We start from the raw sequence: 20,957 nt of genomic DNA, 5'->3' as shown, positions 1-20,957 counted from the left end.
GTTCCATCCGTGGATCCGTGGCGCAATGGTAGCGCGTCTGACTCCAGATCAGAAGGTTGCGTGTTCGATTCACGTCGGGTTCAATTCCCACCATTTTTCATTTGAATAAGGGGCTGTATTTTGGTTGAAATGTGTGATGGTGTTTCTGAGTTTATAATTTTCTCTAAACTTTCTATTTTTTTAAGGAAATATGAGACAAATAATTTCTAAACTTTGGTTCAACATATAATGCTGTCTCTGACTTATAATTTATTCATTATGATATATGAATTATAACTTAATATGTAATGAGGTTTTCAAATTTCTAATTTATTCGACGTAATCTCTTAACATTACATGCTAAGTTAAAGTTTATGAATCATTTGTCTCTTTATCCCTTCAGATTATAATTTGCCGTAATATCATCTATCAAGTTTCTCGATTCTTAAAAAATTGGATGCGTCTTCATTTTAGACTATGAGGACAAAAGATGATTTATCACGAGTGATCATGCTGCTACTAACAAAATAACGAGCATAACTGGACTCGATGCAAGATAAGCATGCGATGCGGACAATTAACGACACGCACAACGAGTGAGGTACAGACTACAGAGGAATGACACATAAAGTTGGAGTCGCGTGAATATATACTCAAACCATCAAGTAATGTAATTTACAGGCTTCACATTCTCTGATCAAGTCATAAATAAGCAAGAGAACCAACTTTCCAACACATTTGCACAATCAGGTGCTGACTGGGGAGCAGGACTTGGTAGTCGGTACCGTACAGACCATTCGACAATTGTACACAAAATTTTGAGAATACTACCTACAAGATTCGGTTCCTGGGTCCTTTCGTGCTTCGGAAAGTACTTTAAGCCGATGCAGAAACAAGGCATGTGGCTCAACAGATGATGCGTCGACTTCCCCTTTTATCAGTTTGTGGGATAAACAGTACCTAATCAAGAAACAAGGACACCCCCACAACCATAACAAAGATCCACTCTCGACTTTGGAGGACATCCAAGATGATTCTCAGCATGCTCGCAGTTTGTGGAAGAAAATTGCAGACTGTCGAAGCAAATTATATGTCTAAGGACCAGATAGTAGATCATGCTGACCGAACGGAAAGCCTTTGTCATTATTCTGGGGATTGCGTTCCCTAGGAACATCCACACTAGCTGTGATGCTTGCTGCATTGTTGTCCAGAGACGGCGTGTCATTATCTGACGGACGGATGTTTCTAGGATGAGGTTGTTGTGCATGTGTTGGTGAATGCTCGGGCGAGTCTCCAGGGCTTCCACCCAGAGTCCTAGTGGGAAGTTCCGCTTTCCCATCAGCCTTCTTCTTTAAGGCATTCTTGTGCCACTGTTTCAGAGCTTTTGAAGTTTGATCGTCAAAGATTGATCTCTTCATGGTCGATCCCATCTGATATTCCCAAATGACGGGGAAAATGCATACATGATTAGCAATTTTCTTGTCTTCTTAATGCAATATATGGCAGAGATTATGGCAAGCACGCAACCATTTGCATTTTAGACAACGTGAGACTATTTCCTGACTCTTAAAACTCTCCTGAGTTTGCTTTTTGTTTTGTGTCTACTGTAAAATCTGCCTAAAAAAAATGGGAAGGAACACATTCAGCTAGCACCAGTTGATATGAAGGGATGCGGCAGTGGTCGCGTACCTGAGTGACAAGAGCATATAGGGGGAGTGTGCTGTAACTGCAGAGAATTTGGACTCCAACCCTGTGAGATTAAAGCTATCGTTCATTGTTCAATCATTTGCATGCAAATTACCTAGTAAGCTTGAACGAATACTTTTGGAACAGCTTGGTTCTTACTTACTGAGATGGAAATCATATACAAAATTATACTTGCTTACCCCAGTGCGACCCTTATCAAGACAAGAGTAAAATTGTCGTGAAAACAGGATTTCAGACCGAATTCATACTGCATCAAGACGAAGATTTAGAAAAACCAACTCCAAAATAAATGAACTCAATGGTTAGAAATCAGACTTCATTAGTTACCCAAATCCAAAAGAAGTAGGTAATCTCGAATGCGTTCTGCACAGAATGTACAAACTAGTGAGGAAATCTCCCCAAAGGATAGTATTAAAGAAATGAATGGCTAATGAGAACAAGAACAATACAATAACATTATGGGCTTTGGAAAAGCTGAACCAAACCCACCCCATGCCCATTGCAGTGTCATTGTAGATGTGCAAGTGAGCAGGTCGCATCTAAACATTTGTTGAACTCAATCACTACTGTCCAATAATCCCAACTTCCATATAAGGAAAATTTATTACCTGAAATAGGACGAAATGGATTAGATATAGCACTAACTGAGGCCAACCAAACCAAAAATGCCGGTCAGAGACTTGTACAAGGGGTATCCCTTGAACTACAGCATGTCTCTCTTGGATCTCTAGAGCCATCTGTGTTATGATAGATTGCAATTTCGTCCCGACGGCTAAGATCACCTTCAAGAAAGTACAAAAATGATATCTCAAACATAGCAAAACAAAAGAAAGCAAGGCTTCTTCCAATAGTCAAACATAACAAACATTTGCTGTCAAAAAATTTCTTACCACTACAGGTAGAATAGACAGCCAAAACATAGCTTGCCAACCTGGAAAGAGTGAAATGGTTATGAAGGAACTCCTAAACTTAGACTAAACAGAAGCTTAAATTTATAGTAATGCTATTTTTAATTTGATTGAGAGGAACTTTACCGTGGACATTTAGAAGTAGGAAGATCACTACAGAAGCCCACAGAAGCGGACTGTCAAAACAACGGTAGCACTACATCAGACAGTGAGAATACTTGAAGACTTGCCGAAGCATACGGAGCAAGAGACCTTGTACAAAGATGTAGGCGTTCCGATGCATTACCTGATTCCCACCACTACTTTGAAGTCATCTTCTAGTGACCTTTTTATGTACTTTTGAAAATCGAATTTGCTCCCTGGTGCTAAATGAACCTGTTAGAAGATAATAAATAATTCGCGAGGATGAAAAATATGGACCGAAGTGGTTTTCGGGGGAACTCACAGTAACAAATCCATGTCTCATGGTCAAGTAGTCGGCCCTGCGAACTGCCCGGAAAAATTGCCGCCAAAAGCATACCTGTACGAGATGATCTTTCATTAACTCTCCAGAACTATCTTCAAGATCAATACATCCATTTCCAACTTTTCTGAAGCGAAAAGCTAACAATGGGATGAGAAAATGCTGCAAAAATCACGTACGATATAGAAGAGAAATCGTGTCTTGTTTCCTAAGTGACTGTGTTCTCTGACAAACGACGTCTCATGGGTGAGCCTAAACCTTGAAGGATCTGGAAAAGCATGAAAAGACCTCCATTATTCAGCCCAAATATGGAACTCTTTGATGATTCTATGGGGAAAAACCAGCAGCTATGCAAGTGTCCACGAGCTTTATGCTTTCAATCAGGGGAGAATACAGATTCCACATTCGGAATAACCAAAGTCCACTTTCATACCATTCAAGAACTCAAAATCGTTCATTGTCTCCCGCTCCCACTCCTTCCATCCGCGAATCTGCATCAAGAAAATTCGCATTCGCTCCTTAGGATTGTTTAAAGTTTAGAAAGTGGACTACATTGTGAATTTTCAGATTCTTTTATCACCTTCAATCTTCCAAGTGCCATGGTCACCGCGCTATATAGAACATGGAACACTGCTAGAAAGAAAATGAAAATGTGTAACTGATGCAACGCATTAACGGAGACCATTGACACGTACCCCTACAATAAGACAACTATATTAGTAAAGATCTAGGAGAAAAGTTTCGTGCATATGGTAAGCAATTGGTATTTTAAGATCTTGCAATCTGCACAAGAAACTAAGACAGAATTGAAAGACTGATCACAATTTAGAAACAACCATTTCCAGAAAATGCTCTTGCAGAAAAGAGCTAGTGTTTTTCATGGAAATGGAGAGCTAATGCTGTCATACCTGTGACAGACCAGAGAGACAATTGCTCAGGGGTAAAACCAGTGCAGTGACTCGGATACTCAATTTACTAACTAGATTAAGGGCATGATGAAAAAAGAAAAGAACTTGAACATGTGCCAAGATACCATCCAAATTTTAAGAAACGGTGCTCAAATATTGTCCCAAAATTTTATATAGACGATAGGTCATTAAATGAGATGAATGACAAAGTCCAAAACAAAGGAGCATGATGTAAGCATCATAATTTGTAATACACTTTCCTTAAAATCATGTTTCTTCTTGTTTCAAATGATCAACCTTTCAATGAACCAAATTATAACGTGTGATTGCCCTGCCTCCATACTTTTGCCCAATCATATTTGGGCACACTCATACTTTATCCAATTTAGGCAAGAAAGTTATACACTGAAAATAGTCCAACACAAACCCTCGAAGCACTATTACCAAATCATACTTACTGCTTTACAACCTGCGCCTCCACTGTCAGCCGCCAACATCCTATGCGCATACCAGAGGAGCCGACGGTGATGTTTGCTGTCGCTGCCTCCTCCTCCTCCTCCTGCTTCTGCTACATCTCCTCCTTCTCCCCCCTTCTCGCCAGCCTCGTTACCTCCATAATGACTAGTGCGAGCAAGGGGGCACGGTAACATCGTATCTGCCGCACGTTCTGGAATGCAGACTCTAGTTATGTAGTTTTGCCCGAATGTCAATAGCAGCGAAATAAATCCCAAAACCATGAGTTCTGCAGCATTAAAACCAGATTAAGTGGCTGCACAAGCAAATTTTGCAAATTGGAAAAGAAAACCCAATTAACATATAATACGGGTGTACAATGGGAAAGCCTAAAAGCATAATGTCAAGAAGCAAGTAGAAGCAGTTGCCTCACCTCCCTTCAGCTTCTCGAGAGCTTCTAACATGGCCGCCTTGCGCTTTCTACGAAATATCTATTGGGTGCAGGACATAAGTTACTAATATGAACAATAAGGAAAACAGCGATACGAAGACGAACAAAGCTCGGTAAAAGAAGAAAGGAAAGATCAGGAGAAGTATATTTAGATGCCCAAATCTATGACATCTCCTTTCTTCCCAATTCACGAAGATCTTGCTATGCCCGCGATCCAATCCGAACCGCAAGAATGCAAGAGAACGGAAAGATGCACATCACGTGACCATGCCAAACACTTCAAACAAGAATGAGTTCCATCCATTACCGTTCCCACAGAATGAAGAACCTTCTCCAACAAGATGGAAATCAAGACGATGCCAGCGCAAACAGCCGAGACAGCCCACGTTGGCGTCTGATCGAGCTCCCTCGAACCAGCGGTTGCGCCGCCTCCAGCCATTTTCTAAATTGGCCCAGACTAAACTTGTATCATCCAAACTCTAATGCTGATCGATCTCTTCAAGGAGAACAGGAAGTGACCGTCACATTCATTCAAAGTTTCGGCAGCAGCATGCGAATTAGAAGAAGTCAAATGGAATCCAGAATATGTCGAGATCACAAAAACCAACTTCTTTCCCCCCCTCTTTTGGTCCTTACTTTCCTCCCCCAGGGACATTGGCCTAATGGAGGTCTTTCTCTCTCTCCCTCATAACGGTATTCAAGCAGGGGGATGTACGGAGAGACTCATTCGGCGGTTGTTCGTCAAGAATGACCCGATTCTCACAGACTAATTTCGAGTTTGCCCCTTGCTCAAAACCCACAAACGCAGAGTGTTAATAGGGATTTAGTTACATCATGTCCAATTATAGAATAGCCATACACACACACAGAGAGACCCACAAAGTGTCTTTCCTTTCAATCGTTAAAAAGAGTCGTCTTTGTTGCAAAAATGGAAAATGGGTTCAAAGAACTTCCATGGAAGAGAAGAAGAGAAATCATCACTTGGGGTGAGAGACATTGCCTCACTAATTACTACTGTTAGGGGCTCAAAGAACAGTATCTGGGATTAAGATCGTCAACTCCAACAACCAAAAAAGCAATAATGGAGGAACAAATACGAAATATAAGATGAGCGAATGCACCAAGGCATGATAAACATCAAATCCAGCAACAAGGACCGGCGGAGGGAGATCCTAAAAGAATTATATGTGGGCTCTGGTTTCCTCTGCAATGCACCCGAAACTTTAGCTGGGTGTAAAGAGGACAGTTCATGCAGAGACAGAGAACCTCCGAGACACAACCGTGTTGACTGAAAACATCCTTCTATTCTTGTCGCAGAGGCGAATAAGCCGGCGTAGTGAGTAGTGATCAATTCATGAAAGGGGTCGTCAATCAAACATGCTTGAATTTCTAAGCGCGAACATGATCGGAAAAAGGAATTTCTAGTGGACGATAAATAATATTAACAATTTTTTTTTTAAAAAGGAACAATAAAACCGCCGTTGCCGGGGATCGAACCCGGGTCACCCGCGTGACAGGCGGGAATACTCACCACTATACTACAACGACTTGGTTGGCCTTTCTCTGCACTATGTAAAAATTAAACATAATGATTGTATTTCGCGTCCCACATATTGTTACACCAGTAATCCCGGCAGGAAGGCCTTAACGCCAATAACAAAAAGAAAAGTTCCTTTTAATCGGATCGGTCAACTTGGAACTGTAGTATAAGGTCTCGCGAATTCAAGATTGGATGAGAAAGCATTCAATCTAGAATATATGTACCTGAGGGGGAAGATTTAAAAGGAAAATGTAGCTTTTAATAGAATGGATGAGAGAAAGCATTCGATGCAATTAAGTACATAGACCGACTAATCACCTAAAACCTGCACAAGGAAATGAAGTGGACTCGAAGATAATGCGTCTGCTCTAAATCTACGCTCGAACAAGGTGCTCGTCTGAGTGGTCAAGGGAACTGAGACGACCGTTGGTGATCACTCGGAAGAAAAACGGGTAGTTGACCACCTCTCTGGGATCTACCCTGCTGATAATAATTTGATGCCGACCCTCTTTCCCGGTTAGCAACCACAATCCCACTCCCCGTTCCTCTGTTTGGTTGTTCATTCACAAGAGGGCCGCCGAAGAATATGGATTGACCAGTGTATAGAAGCTCAGCCCCTGGTATCTGCGACGAGCCGGCACCTTTGGACGATGATACGAACCGCCCTGCTTCTGGATCCCAAAACACTGAAGATTTAGAGCTCTCAGCTGCACCGGAGTTTTTCCTGCCAGGATTCTGGGGCACATTCCCGCCGAGAGAGTTTTCATTTCCTTCACTTTGTTTGGCCGACCATGGAGACTGGCATGCTGATGACTGATACATCGGGTTGAAGTGATCTCGGTTCGGAATTTGATTGTCCAAAGGAGAAGTAGTAAGATTAGAGAGGTGAGGACTGCTCATGTTACTAAGACTGTGACCACAGGTTTCAGTATCTTCCCTACTCGTCCGACTCGGTGGATATGAACTTTTGGCTCGTGATGTCCCTGCTCTAGCATTTCTATTGTGAAACCCTAGGTCAGAACTGACCGGGCTACTTCTTCCACTTATATTGCTGCTAGATAAGTGGTCTGCATCATATGCATGATGTCGAGAACTTACGGGACGTAGAACAGACGAAGACGCTCTCGCTTGAGCACCTGCTTTGATTGCCTCCTTAGAGTCTAGCTTTGCAAGCTTCCACGCACTTATGCGAACAGGTCGTTGGGGCATCTTTCTCCCCTTGTCTGAAGGTTGTGCAGCATCTGGATCAACTGTCGAGGGGAGGCGTCCTGGCTCCAAGTGTGGAATGATTTCATCCTGCTCAGCGAAACAAGATAAACATAGGCCCAAACCGGTGCTAGCTTCATATGCATACACGCATGTGCATAGAAAGCAGCATTTTACATTTAACCAAATCTTAGATCTTACTTCGAATTTATTTTTTTTACCAGAGAATACTTTTGAAAGACTATTATTTTACTTATATAGGGAAAACCAATTTGGACACAATATTAGCTTTATATTGTAAGTTCTCTCCTAGTACACATACTTTTCTAAATTCCTCCAGGCAAGCCCAAAAAAATGGTGCACGTTAACTGCTTTAAGTGCATCTGCATACTGAACAACTTGTACCTGGTTATCCATGAAAATTCTTGGAGGGGTACACCAAGCACCTCTATATTGCAAGCCCTTTCCAAGAGAGCTTCTTCCACTAACAGCAGTGACAGCTGAACCAGTTGGGGAAGATGGAAGACTTTGCAGATCACCACCTACAGATGGTCCAGGTGCTTCACTCTGTGTTCTCATTGCAACTACATACTCATATGTCGTTATACCCTGCATCAAATAAATAAGTATACTAAAGCGCCGATTAAAAGAATGTTGGCCGGGAAGAGGCATAGGTTTTTTTTTTTTTTTTTAATAAAGGAAGAGGCATATTTCATTGCCAAACCTTTCTAATTAAAATCATGTGAAAGAAGAATAGCTCTCCAAGAGGGACAGTGGCCAGACAAGAAACAGCAGTGCATAGGGCCTACAAGGAAAGAAACAGTGATAAAGCAATATCATCTCCATAATTAATTATGATGAGTAAAGCAGGTTGCTCAGAGGTCATCCTCAATTTCGGGTTCATGAGCAGCAGAATAGTATATCAGAGAGTCTCTGACATGACTCCAACAAAGCATACACAGAATAGAGCGACCTAAAGAATTGCGTGTACTTCAAATAGACAACAATGCATGAAGAGCATGAAAGAGTCAGTCAACTGACCGCGATACACACTTTTTCATTCATATAAACATACTAAAGTTATTAAAATGAAGAGGTAAATGAAAGCAAACAATATACCACCACAATGACAAAGGGAATCCGCGTGAATCCGACTCCAAGCTTGTGAATTATCTGATCTTCAGTGCCCCTTTTATCAACAAAGCACCGGACGAGGACAGCAACTCCCACCCCAAATTCAACGACAAGCTGATGAAGATAAAGGCACGAGCAAATGCACCAGTCCGTTAAGAAATGCAATTAAGGAAATGTGACTAGGAGGAGAAAGCTAACATATTTATAGGTAAAATGAAGTTAGGGACAGTTGGCAATGAACGAAAACTCACCCAAATAAGGCTTACAGCCATGAGACACACAAAGGTGACATAATTTTTCCTTCCCACACAATTATTCAACCACTGAAAAGAAGGTGCAATACAGTCAGACAGTCCCCGACACATAAAAGCTAACATAAGCATAACATCCCAAAACACAAGTGCAAATGATGGTAGGAAATGCAGCATTAAGGGACTTTATCCTATTTGATGCAGGAGCCTAATTCAGATTTTCTATATTAGGTCTTTTCTGTTTTATCAAGTCTTCTATTACGCTTTAGGTTAATAAATAGTCACGTGCCAATCATGTGACTTTTTATGAGCTCCAGCTGTTGAGTTCGGGAGTTCCTATTTTAGATCATGGGTTGAGATTGTCTTTCTTATGCAAGCCTAGTACGTACAGGTTTTTAAGTCCCTTTGTCATTAGTTTTTTCTTCCTTCAATAAACATATTCAGTTTTCATAAACCCTAGAGTAGTTTTCTCTGTACCAGCTTCAGTTCAACTCTATTTTAGCCCTTTTTTTTGTTCTTTCTGCTATCTTTTATCCCTCCGACTATGTCAACTTGCTAGGGTTTTTCCCTGCATTGCTATTGCAAATACAGGGACCATGTTCTTTTAGAGTCATCCCTTTGTTAATATCCATGGAACTAAAGATGTTAATCCCCATAAGGCCATTCATGAGCACACAGAACTTACTCGACAGTGATGATCAAATCCATCAACACATTTGGCACAGCTTCTGCAGTGTTTGCTAAACTTGTGTACCTATGAGAAACAAAATCCAAGCTCTAGAGTAACTCATTTGTCATCCTTCTTTCAGAACGTACCGCGTAAAGCAGGATAAAATCACCAACAGGATTCAACAAGCAGATTGAAATACAATTCACATGAACAGATAATAGTGAATCACATGGAACTATTGACTTTTGTATATAAAAATGAATCAGCAATGAAATGTCGGAAGAAGTACCAATCTATCTTTGCTGGGTTAAGCACAATAAAACGGCAGTAAATAGGCATTTCCTGTCCAATGGGATAGAGCATATAAATTGTTTATAAGAACCCACGGCCATGGAGCCGGTAGCGATCGCAAGCGACATAGGTTTCCGAAGGCTACAGTAAAGGTAGCATCGAATGCCTTACGAAACTTATGTTTTTATTCAGTGGAATGCTGTTGCTCATGAATTTTCCATCGTAATTGTGTCAGTCAAAATACGTCCTAATTCCCAATTTGTCATATAACAAGACAAACAAACAAACAAGGAGAACAGACCGCCATTTAGTTCCAAATTCAGGATTCTCCATCTAACCGCGAGATCATCAAAAGACTCCAAGGAGACTGAAAAGTCCTAGAAGGTTTCCAACTAGAAAATGAGCCCATAGCTAAACAACTAATTCAAGTACCTAAGACTCAATAGAGGTAGGGATACCAACTCAGTGCGGAATTCTGTATTTTTTTTGTATCAGCCTCCATATGTTGCACCAGTGCATAAGTTATATATTATAGGAACCCTACCGCATGCCTTCCTAGTGCCTAGCCAGCTCCACATTTAAAGGTAACCCTGGGCTGGTGGAGCCATAAACCTGGTTCCAGGACTTTACCTCAGCATTGCATAAAGTGCAAAATAGAGCATCCTCATCTCCAGTTTGTTCCTCCAAATGATCTTCATCCTTGCGGCAATCTTCCTTGACAAGGAAGCCACAGAAAAATCCCCCCAATATCAAACGGCAACATGCATTATGACTATCAGATTTTTCTCCGTTCCTCTGACCTGCTTTGCCAGGCTCTTCCATTGAATCAGTATTTCCTGGTCATATATGAAGTTCATCAAAGAGAAGTACAGAAAGACCAAGTACACGTAGTGTTTCTCACACAAGCAAATTGGGTGACTCATTACTCAGCCTCTAGCAGAGACCAGAGTATAAAATAACTCTGAAAACGTTCTTGCGTGCTGAGTTGGTCCGGAAAAAGGAAAGGACAGATTGGAAAGAAAATTCAGAGAAACATCGATTAGTTTAATCGCAGCTTAATGAGCAAGTTCTTCACTGGATCACAAAAGCAATAACAACAGAAACAACACCAACCACCTAAATCAGTTCCTGTATGCGATTTGTATGCTGAAGTTCTGTCAACTTCAACCGAAATCCCAGGATCAGCAGGATTGATGGCAGTGCACCGGACGTACAGTATAAATACGGAGAGCGCCTAGAAGAAAAATGTTATAACCATGAGATATACAGGCAGCAGCATATTCACATGAAACAGGAAAAAAGAGTCCCGAGTGCACCTACCAACAACGAATAAACACCAAGTGCGACATATTCGTATATGTCTTTCCCAAGAAAGGGAGCAAAGAAGGCATAAAATGCCACAGATAGCAAGAAAAACAGTGTTATGGCCACCACCTGCAAACATAGATAAAGATGATTTTTTTTTTTTTGGCATGAGATAAAGATGAGTTAAGTATGGTAAAATGATGACCACGGTGATCGGAACACATAATGAAATTCCAGGGCTTTCAAAATTATGGACGACATGATGACATCAGCACAACATGAAAAGTTCTTCTTCAAGGAAGTTAGTCGGATTCAAAAATTGAACCCGATTCCCATAAATTAGACGAAAACACCCAGGCAAAAGTTCGTGAAAATGGTTCGTACGACTTTTGAAACTGTTTTGAGATTTCCTGTTTGGGAACACAGTATTCCATGCAATAATTACTGTGGTGCTCCATCTCGTAGTGAAAGATGTGCATCGGGGAAAAGTTATTTTCAAAAGAGAAAAGCAATCTAAATTTGACTTTGAACAGTTATGCAAAGCTTCACGGCTTAAACCAAAGTCGAAAAGCGTCCGCGGAAATCAATGACCAGATCCAGCTCCAAAAAACAAGGAAAAGACCACGGTCGCCACACCAGTACAACGGTTTATCCAAATAGATTCGCGAGGAAACCATAATTCTGTCCACATTACCCACTGATCCATAAAAAGCGAAAACTCCACAATCAGCAAAACGCAAAACGAGTAAACACAATAATGGAGAACTTTGAATGTGCAATTACTCACTGGTGCAAGCGGTTGAGTGAGCGCGGGATACACGAGAAGTGCAGTACCTGGAAGGGATGAGCGGGGAGTTCCCAGCCGTGACGCCTAGACATGGCCAAAACCGGGTCGGAGCTCGTCAATCAAGAGCATTCGGCGTTCGAGGTCACTGCGGCAAAACAATGCAGGCCGACATTGGAGGCTCTGGCGAGGGTTTCGCGACTGAACCGTCTTCCTCAGCGATCAGCAGCACCAAGAGGAGGGAGGAGGAGAAGTTACCGAGGTCATCTTAAAGAACGCGCCGAGTCAAACTCGACTAGCGACTCGGCGACACTGGCCACTCCAACGAGAGAGGAAAATTAGGGCTTGGAGTGCGAGAGTTCGAGTTCCGGCCACAGAGCCTTGGCAGAAGAAGAAGAAGGAGAAGAAGAAGCAGAAGAGGAGAAAACGGAAAGACGGAGAGAAGAAAGAAATTAAAAAAGTGTTAGACCGTATTTTAGAAATGAATTTCTTTTCGGCCAAATTCCGTATTTTATAAATGAATTTTCTATCAAATCCCGTTGCCTCGAGACTAGCGAAGAAAGTCGGTGGTGATTGCGACATCTTCGGAGGTAGTCTCGTCCGATATCATCATGTGCTTCGTTTGAATGGTCAAAATCAGATTCTCCAAATCCAAAATCAGCCCTTGGGATCTCTTTCGCGGCAATCAGAAGAACGGCCGGAAGGACAAATAGGCTATTTTCACTTTGGAGATTAGGGCTTAACATTTCCCTAATTAGCTTACAAGAACCATCATCAGTTTGGAATTTTTAAACGTAAGTCGCATCGAAAACGACTGACGTCTCGGAAAAGGACACGCTGGGAAAAACAAAAGATGACTATTTTTTTTGCGCAGATGGGGTCAAAATTGTCGGGGCATATTATTAATATTAATATTCTGCCTAAAATAAAACAAAAAATCCTTGCCTTTTGACTTGACGAGGGTTTGCCGGTGCAGAGCTCGAGCGAGCGAGCGAGCGTGCCTCGGCAAATTAAAAAAATCATATATTTTCCCACGCCCTTCTGTTTTATTCCACGTGGGACTCGATATTAAAAAAAAAATTAAATATCAAAAACTGTTTTGTCATGTCTGAAAAACTTTGGGTCGCTCAATTGCAGTAAGATCCTTCTAATCTACTGCATCGAAGATATCCTTGGATTTGTTTTTGCATGTTTCTGTTCATCGTTGATAATTGGCCCAGCATCGGTAAGTGTTCACATACGTAATAAATGGAGCATCAAGTATGCGAATCTGACCATTTTGATCCTACACTGTCCGTGAAAACGAGAGAATAATGGTAAATGGAAATCGACTGACCTTATCTAATCATACAGATCAAGGAGATAGGATATCTAATCGTTAGAGCTCGACAAGAAGGAAAACCCGATGCCGTGGAGCTCCGCTTCGGTGCTTGCTTGGTGGGTCCGTCCCCGTGGGCGCATCCGCTTGCGTCCGCGGACCCGAAGATGACGGGTGATCAGACGACAGCGAGACGGGGAGGGGCTTCGCCATTACTGGCTTGGGGCTTGTAGACAGAGGGCGATGATGGCGGTGCAGCGTGGCCCATGGCCGCTGGCGGCGAAGATTGCGATGATGGGGACGAGGTATCTCCTCCCGGCCCAGCCTTCTTGAGCTGCCTGTTCCTCTCTTTGGTCTCCTTGTGCCAATTCGTTAGGGCCTTGGCCATTTGCTCCTCGAAGATTGACTTCTTCATGTGCGACCCCATCTGCGCGAGCATAGTTTGAGCTTTATGCCAACTCTTGATTATTTGCAATTAAGGCCCATGTATTTAAGGTGTTGTTAGCTGTTTAGGCGGTCGCAACCCCCACGTAATCACTCAAATCTTTCCAAATTATTCCCAAATTCACAAAAGGAAGAGGGTAAGAGAAGGAAATGAAAGTGCGGAAGAAAGTTTTAATGGTGGAACTCACTTGGGTGACTAGGGCATAGAGAGGGAAAGTGATGTAGCTGCACAGGAACTGAAGTGCCAACCCAAGAAGAACCCTGCTCAAAATGGCTCCAACGTTCTCATGGAAGCACGATCTCCAGCCGAACTGCGACTGCATCAATCCACGTCGCAACGTTCATTAGCATCAAGTATCGCGCCATAATTTCCGAACCGTACTAATGGAGAACCCAAAGAAGAAAGGAATGAATGGAATCAGATCACGAGAAACAAATCCATACCCAAGTCCATAAGAAAAATGCCATCTGGAATGCGTTCTGCGATGATCAGCAGATGATCGGAGTTAGACGTTTCGAGTTCAAGGACGAATCGAAACAAAGATAATCCGATGTCGGGAAGAGAAGGGATCGGATGTTTTCTCCGAGCATAAAGCAGGTGTTACATACCTGGAACAAAGTGAAATGGATCAGGTGAAGAACCCACTGAGGCCGATTAAACCAGAAGAACTTGTCGTTTGGCTCAACAACTGGAGCTCCTCTGACAACGCTGGTCCTTTCCTGGATATCTTGAGCCATTTTCATGATAACCACTTGAAGTTTGGTGCCCACCGAAAGGATTATCTGGCGACCCGCCGAAAAATCGAAAGAAGGGAGAGGAAGAAGAGCATGGTAATAAGTCAGTATATACCGTGCGCCCACAGACTAATCTGATCATATTGTATGAAATACATCGGAACATGTACGCATGCGCTCGCAAGATTGTCGCAAACGATTGATTCATGCATTCCTAAAGTACCAAAGGGTCTCGCATAACATTAATTTTTTGGCATGAAGTTGGAATATTGGAGGCGAGATTGACCCGGCAATCATTCTTTCTCGTACTTGAAGTGAAAAGAGAGGCCGGGGGTCGAGTATGCATGAACTTACGAGCAGTGGAGCCAAAGCTAGCCCGGTGAGCGCGTACGATTCTGAAAAGATTCACACGAGAAGATCACGATTACAACATAAAGAGAAACGGATGCATTGCAAAAGCTCGGGATCGATCTAGAGCTATGTATACTCACTGTATACGTTAAGCAGCAGGAACAGCACAGCAAAGATCCACATTGGGAAACTGCAAAAAAATAGAACGCAAAGAGGAAAGGAGAAATCAGCTTCTGATCAAGATGTCATCGCAGGCTGCTGCTGCAATAGAACACAGTTCAGTTTTCTCCACGGAGAGAAGCAGCACCTGATTCCCACGACGGCCTTGAAATCGTCTTCCATGGACTTCTTGATGTACTTGTGAAAATTGAATTTGCTGTTAGGAGCCAAATGGGCCTGCACTTGTTTCCCATAAGAAGCAAATCACGAGTTTGATTCCTTATTTCAATGGCAAAAAAATAAAAATTTCCTCACTCTGAACTCACATTGATGAAGCCATGGCGCATTGTCAAGTAGTCGACCTTCGATACTGATCCAAAAAATTGCCTAAAGAAAGCGACCTGGTGGGAAAATTGAGGATTTTGAGGGTCAATCATGACCAAAGTGAGGCCCAAATCGAACAAGGGAAGTTAAAATTTAAGGACGATGACATATGTGCGGGAATACAGGGCAAGACGTACGATCCATATAATTCCGGGAACTTTGGAGAAGCCAAAGTGACGCCTCACAAAAGAAGTCTGATGAGTAAATCGGAACCTTACTGGATCCGGAAAATCATATCGGGACTAGCCATTACCATTCGTTGATGGTGTCGTAGTTACGGAATCGGCTCGAAAGGAAGAGGGTTAGTTAGGATGAATCACCATGAGTATATGTGTATTCCAGAGATGAGCTTTCTGCTTCCCAGGCCTTCCACTTCTTCATCTGATTAAGCGTCCAAAACCAAATTTCATGAGGACTTGCGAAATCGTTTGATTTAACCTTTTGGGGACTCAAATTGGTGGTTGCACCGACGAGAAATGGGCTATGAGCCCATTCAGGACACCGATTCATCGACCAGTTCCTACGCGGGCTTTCATGGGCCCAAGAAGTTTATGGGCTAATTGAGGAAAGCAACAACAGCCAATATCCGGGCCTCGGGTCATAATGATAGGCCCATGACGGGTATACTTATGAACCATGATGCAGCAAGAACAAATGCGTCGTTTCTTATATCTTGTGGTGTCAGGAAGAGGAGACTCACTTTGGCCCTTGCTAATGCCATTGTGACGACACTGTAGAGGACGTGAAACACGGCCAGGACAAAGATGAAGATGTGCAGCTGATGCAGCCCTGACTGAGAGATCAACGGTATCTTCCCCTGTTTTCAAATCCATCAGCATCAATGCCTTAAAAACAAAGCCAAAAAAAAAAATGGGACGAGTCACCACAAACTGTTAAAACGGTAATATTAGTTTGGGGAGGAGGTCGTACGTGCTTGGAGCAGTAATCGTCCGAGGCGGAAGCTGCCAAAGATCGGCGCCACATCATGTCCGTGGCGAGGGACAGAAGCTTCCTCTTGTCGTGATCATCGTCTTCTTTGTTAGGATGGCCACCGTCGTCCTTGTTCTCGTGATCGAACTTGCACGGAAGCATGGTTTCGCCGTAACTAGCGGGGATGCATACCTTTGAGATGACACCTATACTCACGGTGAGTAGCAGAGACATGAAGCCTAGCAGCATGAGCTCTGCGCGTCCAAACCATCAAAGCTCATTGATTTTGACACATGATAAGTTTGCAATCGAGCATATAAAATTCATTCTTTTCGAGGGACATGATATTGCGTATGGTATAGAGCGATAGAAGCATGATGGTATCTACCGGCTTTAATTTTCTCTAAGGCTTCCGCCATGGCCTTCTTCTGGCTCTTTTGGAACCACTGCCATCGTAAAAACGAGAATTACATGACTACAGCGGAGAAATTTCTCATACAGTTCTGTCGATCGATGTCAACCGCTGGGTTTCAGATTAATGGAACGCGAATCGCAAAAACGGGAGGAATGAGAAGAAAATTATGATGCCTTGGCCAGAAAATGAATGCACTGTTCCATGAAGACCGATATGATGATGAAGACGGCGCACACCACGGCAGCCGCCCACGTCGGGGCCTCTTGCAATGACTGGCCTCCTGCAGCACCTGCCATGGCCTAAGTACTCCCCTATACTGATGCTTGCGTTCAGCTGAGAGAGAGACTTGGCAAGAATCGACTTTTTTCTCCCCCTCGTCTCAGAGAGAGAAGAAAACGAAAGTTGGGACTACTTTGGCAGAGGAAGAAGAGTGATGATATGCCGTTCTGTTTCCATCAGGCGAAGGAGAAACATAAAGCGCTGGGGCTTCGTGTTCGGAGACAGGAGAGGGAATGAAAATTATGCCCCGTTTTGTCGCGGGTGGTCCGAGGATGAACATCGTTCGGCGTTGGCCCGAATTCCAGCTCCGTTCGTGTGGGATGCTCCTTTTTGTCTGGTCCGCGTATCGAAAGTTACTGTGGAATCTAATGATTTTGGCCAACATTACCGTATTTATGATGAAATTATATCGTCAAACCAAAGAATAAACTTGAACTGAGTCAAGACTCCAGAGTTGAAGTAATTATACATGCGATGTATATTAAGATTAATGCCACAAAAGAAAAAAACTTCAAACTATGCCCAATGCGACATAAATACCCAAAAAAATAAATTCGGTGTCGTAAACAATCCCGAACTTATATTAGTGCAACAAATATACTTTGTATTGAACTGTTGTAGATGGTATATATTAAGTTTGGCATTTTTCGTGACATGAAAAAAAGTTAGGGTATCGATGTCACGATAGACGTAATTTGGAATTTATGGTGATATTTGTCCTAATTATTAAGACAAATGAGTATATTTTCACAAATTAGAGAAACAATCTTAAAAATGGATATTAGATTTTTTGTTTTTGGTATAAAAAAGCGGACATTAGATTGAAAATCACATTTTCGCGCATCTTAATTTTGCAAGCTCGTGCATCATCCAACCACAAAAAGGAGAATTAATTTTACTTTCTTTTTGTAACATCTAATTTCTCGAGTAGTCTTAGGTTCCGTTTGTTTATATATATAATTTGAAAATTATTATTATTTTAAATAATTATTATATCAATTGAAATAATTAATCTATGAAAAAATTATTAATAATAATCTATATTCAAATATTTTCGAGAAAGGTCAAAATATTTTTCATTTAGCGCCGATCATTTTTAGCAAAAGCAAAGACTCTTTCCTAGCGTGGGCCCAAATAAACATTGAAAATGAAGAAAAGCAGGCTCCTGCCAGTTTGCGCATCGAACGTATCGAAACGAAGGAGTTCATCTCTCTTCTTTGATCTCTCGTCTCGTCTCGACTGAGCTGAACTCCTCTCTCTCTCTCTCAAGCAGAAGACACGCACACATCCTCAGTCCCACACGCGCCACCATGACCGCAGTTTCGTGCCCGTCGAGGCCAATGAGCAAACCTGCAGACGGCTTCTCTTTTGGTAAGTCTTATCCTACATTTCGTCCTCTGAACATCTCTAATCTCGAACGTCCTCAACGTCGTTGATCATCTGGTCCAGTGACTCTCTTTCGAGACGGCAATTTGTTCTCGCGGTCCTTCAGTCGCGTCATTGTGGTTGTTTGTTATTTCCATTACTTCCGTGTGATCTGCTTAAACGTGCCTCCTTTGCGAAATCGCTCTAGTTATTGAAATTCACGAGTAGGAAACAGTTGTAGATGAATCGTGCTTCTTCGAGATGAACTTCAGAATTACTGAACCATTCAACGAATTTGCTGTTGTCGGTCAGACAAATGGTGGGTACTAGTCATACGCTTGCTACTCGTGTTTGAACGTCAAGTATTTGTTGTTTTGTCATTGATGGAAAACACTCTCCCTTCTGTTGGAACATGGTTGTGCTCGCCGTCCTTGCCGTCTTTGAATAGCATGTTCTGATTTTGTTTCGGTAGGGACGTCTCTGAAGACATCAGGCCAATCTCATGGGAAACCAGGCAGCACGAATCTATCGTTCACTTCAAATTATGCAGGCAAAGTGAAAGTCTGCACTTCTAGGAAACTCACTGTTCAAGCTAGGTATGATTATGATTCCTGGCTTCCTGCAATTTTATGTTCCACAATCTCAGTTTGCGTCCTGTGGTCAGCGAGATTGCTAGTTGGAGTCCACCGATGTTGCATAGCCATTTGATATCACCTGATGAGTATTGAATCAGTATAAACAAGAACCTTTGAGAATATGGGTCTTGATAAAGCACGCGATGTAATGTGCGCACTTTAGGTACTTGGCAAAAGACCACGAATCAAAACGTATTCCGAACTTGTCATACTTTGCTACATACTATATATCGATAACTTTACCCGTGACTTGGTTCGCTTTAAATAGGCATGTGGTAAATGGTACAACCTCTTACGAAGATGGGACTGAAAGGTTATGGTACGAGAGAGTAATATTCTAACATTCTATCCTTTGCTGGTCAGTAATAGAGATGGTGGAAGTCCTGGCAGCACGGGCATTTTCATTGGTGGCTTTGTTCTTGGAGGAATTGTTATGGGCACACTTGGTTGTGTGTATGCACCTCAGGTGACACTTTCTAAAGCTAGTATAACTGTCCCTTTATCACAGAAGTCCACTTTATTTGATGGAGATTTGGCCACTGTTATTGGTAAGCACATGATGTAGATAGTGAAACAGGCAATTCTGGGCTACTCGATAATTTCATTACTGCAGAGCATACAAACTGATGATAGACATGATTATGCCGACATGAAACTTGCAAATATATGGGTTTCTTGTTTTGTTAAAGTTTATATTGAGGCACTTTTAGCAATAAACACATTCTCCCACTGGATATTAAAAGCCGTAGCAAACAGAATCTTCTTCTATGTGCAGATCAGCATGGCATTAGCTGGAACTGACAGAAAGGAATTGATGAAGAAACTACCGAAATTCATTTACGATGAAGACAAGGCTTTAGAGGTGAGCTCCGCCATCGTTTCTTGGATTCTCTACTAATTGCATGCTTCTTTGTTTCACAAGTCTCGGCAATATCATTCTTATTCTTAATATGTTTGACGAGAATTCTGTGAGTCCATCCCTAAAATACCCTTCTGGGAATATCACATGCTTTGCAGAAAACGAGGAAAGTTCTGGCAGAGAAGATTGCGCAGCTGAACTCCGCTATTGATGGCGTCTCGGCTCAGCTCCAGCCAGAAGATACACCAAACGGCGCAGCTGTTACTTCTGATGAGGTGGAAGCTTCTACATGACGGGCATTCCTCATTTCATAATGAAAACAGTGTTTCAATTTTCAAAGGCAATGAGTTGGAGAGCAACAAGTAGTTGGCAACTCTCCGTTGCAATTTCTTCTTTGCTCGAATCATTTAGGTTTCTAGCAGTGCTTCTTCCTCCTCCCGGCCAACTACTCTTTACTCTTATTGCAGACATTGTTCCCCGTTTTCTATGATTGCAACACTTGAAACACAAGTAAATTTTGATTATTTAATTGTGTCCCGACCCAAGCCAGGACCCCAACCAGGGAAATGAACTATCCGAAAAACTGTGGTGGGCACTTATTGAGTATATAACCAAGTATATCAGTCAGTCCATTGTTTAAACTGACTTTAGATGCCCAGTCTGGATGCTTGGTTTGGGAGGTGGCTTGGATGCCATTTGATCCTGCCAGTACTCACTCGGTGAAGGTCTCGATGTCAACACGGAAGAACAAGTCACGGATTTGCATCACGAGAGTGTGGTGTTGCATCTTTACCTTGTCCTTAGCACTTTTCTGTTATAGGAGGAGAGGAAGATGGGACCCTAGAGCCCATGTCTCATGCATGGAGGAAACGGCTCCATCAACTCAGGCAATCCCGACGTTCCCGGGTACCTTTCGCCTGACCTTTTCTCATCCTTGTGATTTCAACCAGCTAAAACCTTCCAAGTCTGAACACGCCAATCCATCTCCTGCATATCGTCTTTTGCTAGGTACTGGTGCTATTTTGTGTGTGAG

General features: G+C 42.4%; 4 protein-coding genes and 2 non-coding genes across 7 annotated transcripts; 2 read left to right on the top strand and 4 right to left on the bottom strand.

Annotated features, from left to right (window-relative positions):
• The first annotated feature begins 11 nt into the window (after positions 1–11).
• TRNAW-CCA lies at positions 12–83 on the top strand. Its single transcript has one exon. It is a non-coding gene; the product is annotated as a tRNA-Trp (tRNA).
• A 562-nt stretch (positions 84–645) lies between these two features.
• Positions 646–5,901, bottom strand: LOC115744571 (MLO-like protein 9). The gene is made up of 15 exons (XM_030679853.2): positions 5,177–5,901; positions 4,852–4,909; positions 4,424–4,707; positions 3,638–3,754; positions 3,491–3,548; positions 3,237–3,325; positions 3,040–3,114; positions 2,881–2,969; positions 2,721–2,770; positions 2,577–2,617; positions 2,295–2,468; positions 2,014–2,049; positions 1,866–1,933; positions 1,669–1,729; positions 646–1,409 (listed from the first exon to the last, which is right to left on the bottom strand). The coding sequence occupies exons 1-15, from the start codon at positions 5,306–5,308 to the stop codon at positions 1,074–1,076; spliced, it is 1,668 nt and encodes a 555-aa protein (XP_030535713.1). The 5' UTR covers positions 5,309–5,901; the 3' UTR covers positions 646–1,073.
• A 444-nt stretch (positions 5,902–6,345) lies between these two features.
• Positions 6,346–6,417, bottom strand: TRNAD-GUC. Its single transcript has one exon. It is a non-coding gene; the product is annotated as a tRNA-Asp (tRNA).
• Positions 6,418–6,646: 229 nt separating this feature from the next.
• On the bottom strand, positions 6,647–12,500 carry LOC115744434 (protein S-acyltransferase 21). The gene is made up of 10 exons (XM_030679658.2): positions 12,101–12,500; positions 11,282–11,395; positions 11,075–11,195; positions 10,592–10,797; positions 9,686–9,754; positions 9,001–9,072; positions 8,735–8,863; positions 8,340–8,420; positions 8,021–8,224; positions 6,647–7,705 (listed from the first exon to the last, which is right to left on the bottom strand). The coding sequence occupies exons 1-10, from the start codon at positions 12,143–12,145 to the stop codon at positions 6,815–6,817; spliced, it is 1,932 nt and encodes a 643-aa protein (XP_030535518.1). The 5' UTR covers positions 12,146–12,500; the 3' UTR covers positions 6,647–6,814.
• A 1,046-nt stretch (positions 12,501–13,546) lies between these two features.
• On the bottom strand, positions 13,547–17,082 carry LOC115735957 (MLO protein homolog 1-like). Its single transcript, XM_048273532.1, has 14 exons — positions 16,960–17,082; positions 16,760–16,817; positions 16,372–16,625; positions 16,142–16,258; positions 15,762–15,822; positions 15,579–15,658; positions 15,384–15,458; positions 15,206–15,294; positions 15,039–15,088; positions 14,902–14,942; positions 14,422–14,595; positions 14,257–14,292; positions 14,001–14,129; positions 13,547–13,795 (listed from the first exon to the last, which is right to left on the bottom strand). Exons 1-14 carry the CDS (start codon positions 17,080–17,082, stop codon positions 13,547–13,549), a joined length of 1,536 nt encoding a protein of 511 aa, XP_048129489.1.
• A 1,151-nt stretch (positions 17,083–18,233) lies between these two features.
• LOC115739639 lies at positions 18,234–20,453 on the top strand. 2 transcript variants are annotated; one of them, XM_030672851.2, is made up of 6 exons: positions 18,234–18,269; positions 18,342–18,436; positions 18,903–19,026; positions 19,429–19,531; positions 19,841–19,927; positions 20,083–20,453. In XM_030672851.2, exons 2-6 carry the CDS (start codon positions 18,376–18,378, stop codon positions 20,215–20,217), a joined length of 510 nt encoding a protein of 169 aa, XP_030528711.1. In that variant the 5' UTR covers positions 18,234–18,269; positions 18,342–18,375; the 3' UTR covers positions 20,218–20,453. The 2 variants fall into 2 exon arrangements, with proteins under 2 accessions (XP_030528711.1, XP_030528720.1); XM_030672860.2 differs by lacking the exon at positions 18,234–18,269 and having other exon boundaries at positions 18,277–18,436; positions 19,435–19,531.
• The last annotated feature ends 504 nt before the right edge of the window (positions 20,454–20,957 follow it).

The sequence above is a fragment of the Rhodamnia argentea genome, chromosome 2, assembly GCF_020921035.1.
Source record: "Rhodamnia argentea isolate NSW1041297 chromosome 2, ASM2092103v1, whole genome shotgun sequence".
NCBI lineage: Eukaryota > Viridiplantae > Streptophyta > Magnoliopsida > Myrtales > Myrtaceae > Rhodamnia > Rhodamnia argentea.
This window is presented reverse-complemented; position numbering and strand designations above follow the sequence as displayed.

Coding starts and splice junctions, on each gene's coding strand:
- LOC115744571 (XM_030679853.2), bottom strand. CDS start 5,308: ATGGCTGGAGGCGGCGCAACCGCTGGTTCGAGGGAGCTCGATCAGACG. Junction 4,708..4,851: donor TCTCGAGAAGCTGAAGGGAG/GTGAGGCAACTG, acceptor TTAATGCTGCAG/AACTCATGGTTTTGGGATTT. Junction 1,410..1,668: donor TATATGCTCTTGTCACTCAG/GTACGCGACCAC, acceptor TGGGAATATCAG/ATGGGATCGACCATGAAGAG.
- LOC115744434 (XM_030679658.2), bottom strand. CDS start 12,145: ATGTCTAGGCGTCACGGCTGGGAACTCCCCGCTCATCCCTTCCAG. Junction 8,864..9,000: donor TGGCTGTAAGCCTTATTTGG/GTGAGTTTTCGT, acceptor TATCTTCATCAG/CTTGTCGTTGAATTTGGGGT. Junction 7,706..8,020: donor GAATTTTCATGGATAACCAG/GTACAAGTTGTT, acceptor TTCGCTGAGCAG/GATGAAATCATTCCACACTT.
- LOC115735957 (XM_048273532.1), bottom strand. CDS start 17,082: ATGGCAGGTGCTGCAGGAGGCCAGTCATTGCAAGAGGCCCCGACGTGG. Junction 16,818..16,959: donor GCATTCATTTTCTGGCCAAG/GCATCATAATTT, acceptor TTACGATGGCAG/TGGTTCCAAAAGAGCCAGAA. Junction 15,295..15,383: donor TGCGCCATGGCTTCATCAAT/GTGAGTTCAGAG, acceptor AAACAAGTGCAG/GCCCATTTGGCTCCTAACAG.
- LOC115739639 (XM_030672851.2), top strand. CDS start 18,376: ATGACCGCAGTTTCGTGCCCGTCGAGGCCAATGAGCAAACCTGCAGAC. Junction 19,027..19,428: donor AAACTCACTGTTCAAGCTAG/GTATGATTATGA, acceptor TTTGCTGGTCAG/TAATAGAGATGGTGGAAGTC. Junction 19,928..20,082: donor ATGAAGACAAGGCTTTAGAG/GTGAGCTCCGCC, acceptor CATGCTTTGCAG/AAAACGAGGAAAGTTCTGGC.